We start from the raw sequence: 10,162 nt of genomic DNA on the forward strand, positions 1-10,162 counted from the left end.
GCTGGGTCAGGGGTACCAGGGGGTACTTTGACTAAAAATAAATTAATGCTTTGAAATCTGCCCTTTGATAAGCAATGGTGCCTCTTTCAAAATTTGTGAATTTCATGGCTTTTGGATTAAAACACGAACCAAATACAATTGCTGGAAAGTTGCTATGATACTCAGGTGACCTATAAGGCCCGTGGGCCTCTTGTTCATCATTAAAAGACAAGGTTATCCATGGGTATCCGCTGATGACTCTATAAAGATTGTTCTTTGTCAGACACTTATTGTTAGCCCTATTAGGTGTTACTCTGTACTGTCCAGCCTCATTTATCCCTATGTTTTGTTCCTAAGCTTGTCCTTTGGAAGGAGAAGCTAGATTACTGGCATTGGATGCTCTATACATTTTAACTGTCATACTTTCAGTGGTGCAGTATCTATGGGTGAAGGGGGTTTAAAAAGTAACTTGGCATGTCCTCTTCTTGAAGTATCATTACTGATCATAGCCCAGAGAAGCTATATGAAATAGTCAAGTCTCGTCCCTCCTTGTTTATTTATGGCAAAAACATTATACAATTGAAATTGATCGATTCATTTGTTATAGTTATGGCTATTGGCCTAAGTAGCTCAGTTTGTAGACTTCTTTAGAAGTGATACACACAAAAGATACGAGACATGATTCTTCTGAAAATTGAATGAAAGATGAAATACATTTCATCCTTCATTAAAATTTGAAAATAAGTTTCAAATCACATTGATTATACTGGTTTACCATGAACATTGTATAAAATTATTTCTAATGGAGACAAAAATAATTTCAGGTGTATTGCAATAAAATAAAAACCAAAAATATAGAACTAAACTATAATTTTAATGATGCATGGACATTGAACAGATGGGCTTTTGGCTAAATCCAAAATTATTTCAGTTGCAACATTCATGCATAACAATTTATTCAGTTTTAAGCTCACTAGAGGAGGGTAATGATTAGTGATATTAAGTGCAGAAATCACCAAAGCTTGTTTAATTCTGGGATAGACCTAAGCAGAGACATAATTAATATGTTATTTATGTCTTTGATCTAAGATAACAATATATGGCCATCATTTAATTTTGCGAAAATAAAGACAAAGAAACGATTTTTTTTTTTTGCTGGGAAACAGAGCCGAAGTGGCTTCACAATGTTAGCGTTCGGCCCTAAGACTGCATGGGCAGGAGTTGACATGGATACGAGTTGCCCAGGTACGAGTTGATCAAAAACTACTTCTGCGCATGCGCTCTTTGAACTTCCTTTTTAGGCTGCCATTTGTGATTGCACAAAACACGTGTAAGAATAGGAAAATAAATGATAATTTTACCATTTATTGTGCAATAATTATCAAGTCAATAAATTACTATCTTATACCCAATATATTTTATTTTATACTTCATCAAAGATGGACCAGTAAACTGACGGAGTATTTATTATAATTGATTTAAAAAGTAAGCTCATTTTCTTTTTTAATCTATCCAGATGATATTAAAACTGTCTAAATTTAATTATGATGTGTTATTTCAGGAACAATGCAGTTGTTTGTACGAGGCAGTGAGACTCATGCTCTGCAACTAGCAGGAAACGAAACTGTTTCTGATATTAAGGTACAGTGACTTCTATAAATAGTAATGCCCAACAGACAAACTTCATACGAGATATTCTTTAAATAATTTAATGGTAACCAACGAATTTATTTATCTGGTCATATCAATTGACCTTTTTATATGTAACTGTAATTGATAAGATATATGGCTGTACCAGGAGTCTAACCCAGGACAGCTTCATCACAAATCGGTTGCTGCAACGTACTACTTAGCTACCAAAACTCAACCTCAACCCTAATTAGAATAATCTAACTGTGTCTCGGGACAAGCCCTCACCACAGTTAAAATACGTCCCATATACTTGGAATGTTGCAAATTGGAGTGGATCCGCTCTGAAATAATTTTGAAGAATACAACAAGGGTTAGGCTGAAAATAACTTCCAAATTATTCAGAACTAATCATTTATGAGATTGTATAAGCCTTTTATCCCAAAAAATCATCATTCTGAAGACGAAAATTCAATTAATTTTCTCAAAGATTTTTCTCGCTTCAGTATTGCCTGCCTTGTTTACATTCAGAACTCTCTGGATTGTACATAGTAAATACACTGAGTTTGACTGAGTTATCGCCCATGTTTCTTTTGTTACATTACGAATACATGGGACGAATTCTATCATTAAACGTTTCCGTTGGACAATATCATTTAAATAATAAAACATTCTAGCTACCTTGACCCAAACCATTGCATTCCACCCTCCTTAAAATTGTCTTTGCGCCCCAAGATGCAAACGAAGGCCATGGCATTGCTTTCACTTGTAAGCCAAGGGTTGGGGTGGTCATTGGAAACTAAATTATGTAACAGAAACGGTTGTTCGTGAATGGATTATAGCTCCCATGACAGCCTTGGTTTGTGGTCTCACCCCTCATATATATTTCTCTGTTGGTGGAAAAAAAAATAGTGCAATGCCTGCCCTGGACTGGAAGTGACAGATTTATAAAGACCTTCCAGGGAAAAGCCTAAGTTGGTGTCAATGAATTCATGAATGCATGTAATACTTGAAACATAAAAGCTATACTTATATCACTGTTTTGATTTTATAGAATGTGATCAGTGAACGTGAGGGATTCCCAGTTGAGGAGCAGATTATCCTGTATGCCGGTAAACCACTGCAGGATGAGTACCTTCTCTCCAAGCTGAATGACTTGTCCACCCTGGACATTGAGGTCAGAATGTTGGGAGGTAAGTTTTCCTGTAGGAAACGTTTTTACTGTATACACTACACAAAGTGTTTAGACTTCATCAGAATAGCAAGTAGAAGAAATTTTAAGCTAGTACATGCACAAAAAATCAAGACTGTTAGAAAACCAAAAGTGGGATTTTATTTACAGGATATTCCAAAAATTTTATATCTAAAATCCTTTAGAAAGCAAAAGTACTACTCATTAAAATATCTTTAGAGAGGGAGGTTGGAAGGATTGTGGTTTGTTGACAAATTGTTGTACATCCGAGATATTAAGGATATTATTGATTGTCCCTGCATCAATCCATTCCTATTTTTTACTTTCCAAAATGATGTGTCATTCTTGGTAAATTATTATAATATGTCATTCTTGGTAAATTATTATCATTGTGTGACATTTGTATTTTATTTTGACATGGTTGAAAATGTCCCCCTACACATGCGTAATTCTAGTGGAATTATCAAATTCATTTCAAGAATATTATAGTATATTCATAAAATTATTGTTGGAACAAGAAGAGCAACACATACATAAAAAAATTCTCATTTGTGATTTGGATTTTAAAAGAGTTTTTAATCCAGTACTGCTTAATGATAGATCATTTTAACCTACTTTATAGGTAAAGTCCATGGTTCTCTAGCTCGTGCTGGAAAAGTCAAGGGACAGACCCCAAAGGTAAGGGTCTTATTGAATCAAAATGTTAGTGTTAAATTAAGCATTAAATTTTAGATAAATTTTTGATCTGATTTTATATTATTGTGTAGTGTATGTAATTATGTATGCTTATTTTATTATGGCGCCTGAGTCATTGAGATAACATATTGGTTTCATGTTCCATTCTTTTATCAAGTGCCATCTGTAAATATCTGAACACTCTCAGCTTCTCCTTGAAGTGAATGAACCAGTTTTTGTAAATTTTTGTTATCATAGTTATATAAATCATAAGTTTCACATAGTATAAACAGGAATAAATCTTTTTCAAGGGACAAGTACCTGTACAGTAATACACATGTAGCATTGTGCATATTTATACAAGATTTTAAATTACATGTATGTTGCAATAATAAAAGGGAAATGAAGTTGCCTGCTCCTAGTCAAATGGACACAAAAATTGTGCTATTGTAAGGATATTTTCTATGCCATATAGGTTTGATAAGATTTATGAAAAATAATTGTGTCATTGTATCGATTAAATAATAGGTTGAAAAGCAAGAAAAAAAGAAGCAGAAGACAGGACGAGCCAAGAGACGCATGCAGTACAACAGAAGATTTGGAGTTGTTGTTTCCACATTCGGTCGCAGGAAGGGACCTAATGCTAACTCCTAAAATGTGTTTATAACCAGTGTTTAAAAAACTGGATTAAATCATGTAGTTACTTTTTTTTCTTGTGATTATTACTTTTTATTTAGCTCAGCATAGTCTGAATGAGTTTACTTTCTCAATAATCAAAGACACATACTGCAAATCTGCAGCTGTTGGAACATGAGAGTGTACATAACGAGTGAAGTTCCTTTAATCATCAATACATGTAGTTGCATCAGTATAGTCCTCATTACAGATATTTCCAATGATTCAGACAATTTTCTGGTTGGTTTATCACCAAGCAACTTATAAATACTTTTAATATTATGTGATTAAGTTTGCTTTATAGCAAAAAGCATTCTTTTTTTGAAACAAACTGTGAATGATAACAATAAGCAATTAGCACTTTTAAAAGTACGTAAGGGTTGCCCGCAACCCTGTGTCTCGCCTGCTGTCGCTGTGGTTAGTAAGAAATGATTGTCTGATAAACTGAAGCATTTATTGACATTTCAGAAGGAATAACTCAAAAATACAATAATAAAGAAATGGAACAGCTGACTTAATATCTAATCCCTTGGCGATTATATTGGCATTTATATATATATACATATACCCTGTAAATTCACAAATTATTGTGATGTTTTTATTATTGCGAATATTGCAACGTGTTATGAGTCGCAATAATTTGAACTTGCATTTTGAAATCAAATCCACTGTATATGTATCAAGTCATTCATGCAGAAAATGTAGGTGAAGATTACCTAATTATGGTACTGATATTGTTGGTTACCCATGATGTGTAGACTGACAAATTATCATGCCACTATAAGTTATAGTTGCTGAGATATGGACCTCCACCATAAATTTATGCAAAGTCACTCATGCGGAAAAATGTAGGTCAAGATGACCTAATTCTGGTACAGGCGTTTGTGGTTACCCATGATGTATCCACTGACAAATTATCATGCCACTATAAGTTATAGTTGCTGAGATATGGACCTCCACCATAAATTTATGCAAAGTCACTCATGCGGAAAAATGTAGGTCAAGATGACCTAATTCTGGTACAGGCGTTTGTGGTTACCCATGATGTATCCACTGACTAACTATCATGCCACTATAAGTTATAGTTGCTGAAATATGAACCTCCATTATCAATTTAACCAAAGTCATTCATGCAGAAAAATGTAGGTCAAAATGACCTAATTCTGGTACTGATGTTGTTGGTTACTTATAACCTGTACAATGACAAATCATCATGCCATTATAAGTTATAGATGCTGAGATATGGACCTCCACCAAAAATTTAACCAAAGTCACTCATGCAGAAAAATGTAGGTCAAGATGACCTAATTCTGGTACTGACGTTTGTGGTTACCCATGATGTATCCACTGACTAATTATCATATCCCTATAACTTATAGTTGCTGGAATATAGGTCTTCACCATAAATTATCATGAAAAAACTAAGTCCAACTTAAGGAAAAAATACGGAAAAATTTGAATTTTTTTTTTCAAAATCATACTTGGGATATAAATTTTTATCCATACTGAATATTGTGTCCAAATTTCAAGAAGACTGAATAAAATTTGAGAAAGTTATTGCAGTTTATAAAACTTTGACATTTGGGTTAACCAAAAGTTGGACGACGACGACGACGACGACGGAATCTATGGTCGCTATGTCTCGCTTCGCGACATTCGTCGCAGGCGAGACAAAAACTATGGTAAGAGCAGAATCTATGGTCGCTATGTCTCGCTTCGCGACATTCGTCGCAGGCGAGACAAAAACTATGGTAAGAGCAGAATTTTTAGCAAGGATTTAAGGATACACCAAAGGCTTTTTAGGTCACCTGAGTAAACTCAGGTGACCTATTGCTATCTGTTTTCGTCCGTCGTTGTTCGTCGTACGTCGTTCGTAAACTTTTGAACATTTTCAGCTTCTTCAATTCTCTGCAACCATTGAACCAATTTCAACCAAATTTGGCACAAAGCATCTATGGGTGAAGGGGAACAAAAATTGTGAATTTCATGATCCCTGCCCCCCTGGGGCCTGAGGGGTGGGGCCAAAACCACTAAAATTAATGCAATCTTTAAAAATCTTCTTCTTTACTCCTGGACATCAAGCAGTCAAACTGTTTGCATGATTGTAATAAGCATTGAGTCCTCTACCAAAATTGTGAAATTCATGGCCCTGGGGTCAGGGGTTCTAGTGCTAGGGCAGGGCTAAATAAGTAGGTAGTGATAATGCATTATTTCTTTGAAAATCTTTTTCTCTGCTCCTGGGTATTAAATAAACCAACTAAGTAGTTAGTTATGATGAGCAAGAGTGCTTCTACCAAAATTGTGAATTTTATGGCCCCAGGGTCAGGGGTTCTGGTGTTAGGGCAGGGCTCTATTGATTATATACAGTGAAAATACATGATTTCTTTGAAAATCTTCTTCTCTGCCCCTGGGTATTAAATAAACTAACTAAGTGCATAGTTATGATGAGCAAGAGTGCCTCTAACAAAATTGTGAATTTTATGGTCCCAGGGTCAGGGGTTCTGGTAGGGGGGGGGGGGGCGCTTTATAGATTATATAGTAAAAATACATGAATTCTTTGAAAATCTTCTTCTCTGCTCCTAGATATTAAATAAATTAACTAAGTGCATAGTTATGATGAGCATGAGTGCCTCTATCAAAATTGTGAATTTTATGGCCCCAGGGTCAAGGGTTCTGGTGGGGGGGGGCTCTATAGATTATATAGTAAAAATTCATGAATTCTTTGAAAATCTTCTACTCTGCTCCTAGATATTTATAAATAAATTAACTAAGTGCATAGTTATGATTAGCATGAGTGCCTCTACCAAAATTGTGAATTTTATGGCCCCAGGGCCAAGAGTTCTGGTGTTAGGGGGGGGGGGGGGCTCTATTGATTATATAGTGAAAATACACGAATTCTTTGAAAATCTTCTTCTATGCTCCCAGGTATTAAATAAACTAACTAAGTGCATAGTTATGATGAGCAAGAGTGCCTCTACAAAAATTGTGAATAATTTTATGGTCCCTGGGTCAAGGCTTCTGGTGTTTGGGGGGGGGGGGGGCTCTATAGATTATATTGTAAAAATACATGAATTCTTTGAAAATCTTCTTCTCTGCTCCTAGATATTAAATAAACTAACAAAGTGCATAGTTAAGATGAGCAAGAGTGCCTCTACAAAAAATGGGGATTTTATGGTCCCAGGGTCAGGGGTTCTGGTGTTAGGGCGGGGCTGTATTGATTATATAGTAAAAATACATGATTTTTTTGAAATCTTCTTCTCTGCTCCTAGGTATTAAATAAACTAACTAAGTACATAGTTATGATGAGCAAGAGTGCCTCTACCAAAATTGTGAATTTTATGGTCCCAGGGTCAGGGGTTCTGGGGGGGGAGGGGGCTCTATTGATTATATAGTGAATATACATTAAATCTTTGAAAATTTTCTTTTCTGTCTCTGGGTATGAAGCAGATGAACTACCTAAATAGTTATGATGAGCAAGGGCCCTAATCTTGCAAAGTTTTGAATTTCAAGGCCCCAGGGTCAGGGGTGGGGGTGGGGCTCTACTTATATACTGAAAATGAATTAATTGTTTGAAATCTGCTCCTTTGTATTTATAAAACATTTATTTATTTTTTGATAGACAATTTTAACGGTGCCTTTTTAAAATTTGTGCTATGTGTGGACCTAGGGTCAGGGGTTTATTTCACAGTGTTAGGGGCATTACTGATTATTGCTGAATATTACTGATTAGTTGGAATGCATTTTTTTCCCCTACCTTGCGTATGGGTATCAGTACCCTTGCGAGGTGATTATGAATAATTCATGAATTTCCTTGAATTTTTCATGAATTTTATTCATGAAATGTTCATGAAACGTTCATGAAGATCCTATGAACTTATTATTGGGCATATTTAAATCAATAAACCAAGCTAAGCAACTGCTAAGTGTATTGTTATGATGATCAATGGTGCCTCTTTCAAAATTGTGAATGCCATATAGCATCTGGCTTAAAACATGAATCAAATTCAATAACTGGAAAGTTGTTGCAGAATGCTCAGGTGACCTATAAGGCCCGTGGGCCTCTTGTTTTCAAGATTTTTGGCAATTTTGAGATTTTTGACTAGGAAAAGATGCTAATCACTTCTTTATAATGCATGAAAAATTCTTGCTGATTATTATTAAATGGTTTTCTAATTATTTAACAATATAAAAACATAAACACTACCACATGTGAATGTTCTGTTATTGAAGCTTCTTATTTGATCTGTGAATGCCTGCTCATGAAAGGAGCAATAAATCACTGTGACCACTTGGGGAATTCTTCACTAGCCAAAAAACTAGAGGTTATCAGTAATTAAACTAAAGGGACTCTAGATTTAGGGAAGGAGATCTAACAGGTCACTAATAACCATAAAATAGATGGAGCTTAGCTTTTACCATTTTGCCGGGAAATCTTTAGATCAAATTTTTGAGGGAAATGTAGAATTGGGTCAATAAATTGGTAAGATTGAAGGACAAATGGATGTAGCCTTGGAATTAAAGATTTATCAAAAATCTGAGATACAGATTTTAAGTTCAATCTTTAATCTACCTTGAGGCTAAATAATGACAATGAGAGGTGGAATACAAAACAGAGACCCAGGGTCCACATTGCTCACCTGAGCAATTGGCCAGTAAAACACATATCAGATCAGAACTGAAAGTTTACTGAGGTTGGGGGGGGGGAGGGTGAATTTTAACCCTGCAGGAGGTCACTAGAATCTACACTACCTGAGGATGATTCCCTATAAATATCACAAAGCATGGCTTTGCAGTACTTGAAAAGAAGATTTTAAAAGGTTTCCTGATATATTCCTATGTAAAACTTTTATTGGCCTTTGGCCCCATCCTACCCCTGGGAGGAGTCATGATTTGAACAAACTTGAATCTACACAACCTGGGGTGATTCCACAGGAGTTTCATCTTTCCTGGCCCAATGGTTCTTGAGAAGAAGATTCTTAAAGATTTTTCTTATATATTCCTATGTAAAACTTTGATCGGCCATTTTGGCCCCACCCTAGCCCCGGGAGTCATGATTGGAACAAATTTGTATTGACACTACCTGAAGATGATTCCACATGAGTTTCATCTTTCCTGGCCTAGTGAGTCTTGAGAAGAAGATTTTTAAAGATTTTTCCTATACATTCCTGTGTAAAACTTTTATCAGCCATTGTTGCCCCACCCTACCCCCGGGGGTCATGATTTTAACAAATTTGAATCTACACATCGTCGCAAACCACGGCCAAATTGTACGATCCTCTCCCATTCTGGCCGTGGTTGAACGAGGAGAGAATTCTTCGTAGCTCATTAAAAGTTTGACCAATGCGAGTAAAGCATAGTCGGAAGATGAACTCTATCGTGACCTTTCAATATCCAATCGCAGTAAAGGAAATATTTCTTGTATACTGTTGACGTCAGTAACTGTTGTTGAATTCAATTGCGATGGAAACAAAACTTGCCACTTACTGAATATGACGTCACAATAGAGAGGCGTAAATATTCAAGATTACGACACTTTTTGTGATCAAGCAGCCACGGATAGGAGAGAGCTATATGCGGACTCCGGACCGTGCCTTGAGACGATGGAATCTACACTACCTGAGAATAATTTCACACGAGTTTCATCTTTCCTGTTTCAGTGGTTCTTAAGAAGAAGATTTTTAAAGATTTTTCCTAAATATTCCTATGTAAAACTGTGATCGACCATTATGGCCCCACCCTACCCCCGGGGGTTATGATTTGAACAAACTTGAATTTACACTACCTGAGGATAATTTCACATGAGTTTCATCTTTCCTGTTTCAATGGTTCTTGAGAAGAAGATTTTTAAAGAAATTTCCTATATATTCCTATGTAAAACTTTGATCGGCCATTTTGGCCCGACCCTACCCCCAGGGGTCATGATTTGAACAAATTTGCATCTACACTACTTGGGGATGATCCCTCATGAGGTTCATCTTTCCTGGCCCAGTGGTTTTTGAGAAGAAGATTTTT

The 10,162-nt window shown here is 35.9% G+C and overlaps 1 protein-coding gene across 1 annotated transcript; it reads left to right on the forward strand.

Moving 5' to 3' along the window:
- Positions 1-1,209: 1,209 nt before the first annotated feature.
- On the forward strand, positions 1,210-4,183 carry LOC134270983 (ubiquitin-like FUBI-ribosomal protein eS30 fusion protein). Its single transcript, XM_062753250.1, has 5 exons — positions 1,210-1,309; positions 1,541-1,620; positions 2,663-2,801; positions 3,423-3,478; positions 4,004-4,183. Exons 2-5 carry the CDS (start codon positions 1,546-1,548, stop codon positions 4,127-4,129), a joined length of 396 nt encoding a protein of 131 aa, XP_062609234.1. The 5' UTR covers positions 1,210-1,309; positions 1,541-1,545; the 3' UTR covers positions 4,130-4,183.
- Positions 4,184-10,162: the final 5,979 nt, after the last annotated feature.

Source organism: Saccostrea cucullata, unplaced genomic scaffold, assembly GCF_032062105.1.
Source record: "Saccostrea cucullata isolate Sc308-1 unplaced genomic scaffold, CSIRO_AGI_Scuc_v1 ctg1567, whole genome shotgun sequence".
Lineage (NCBI taxonomy): Eukaryota > Metazoa > Mollusca > Bivalvia > Ostreida > Ostreidae > Saccostrea > Saccostrea cuccullata.

Excerpts from the sequence above, each read along its gene's own strand:
- LOC134270983 (XM_062753250.1), top strand. The coding sequence starts at position 1,546 with ATGCAGTTGTTTGTACGAGGCAGTGAGACTCATGCTCTGCAACTAGCA. Across the intron at positions 1,621-2,662 it reads AAACTGTTTCTGATATTAAG|AATGTGATCAGTGAACGTGA; the intron begins GTACAGTGACTT and ends TTGATTTTATAG. Across the intron at positions 3,479-4,003 it reads TCAAGGGACAGACCCCAAAG|GTTGAAAAGCAAGAAAAAAA; the intron begins GTAAGGGTCTTA and ends ATTAAATAATAG.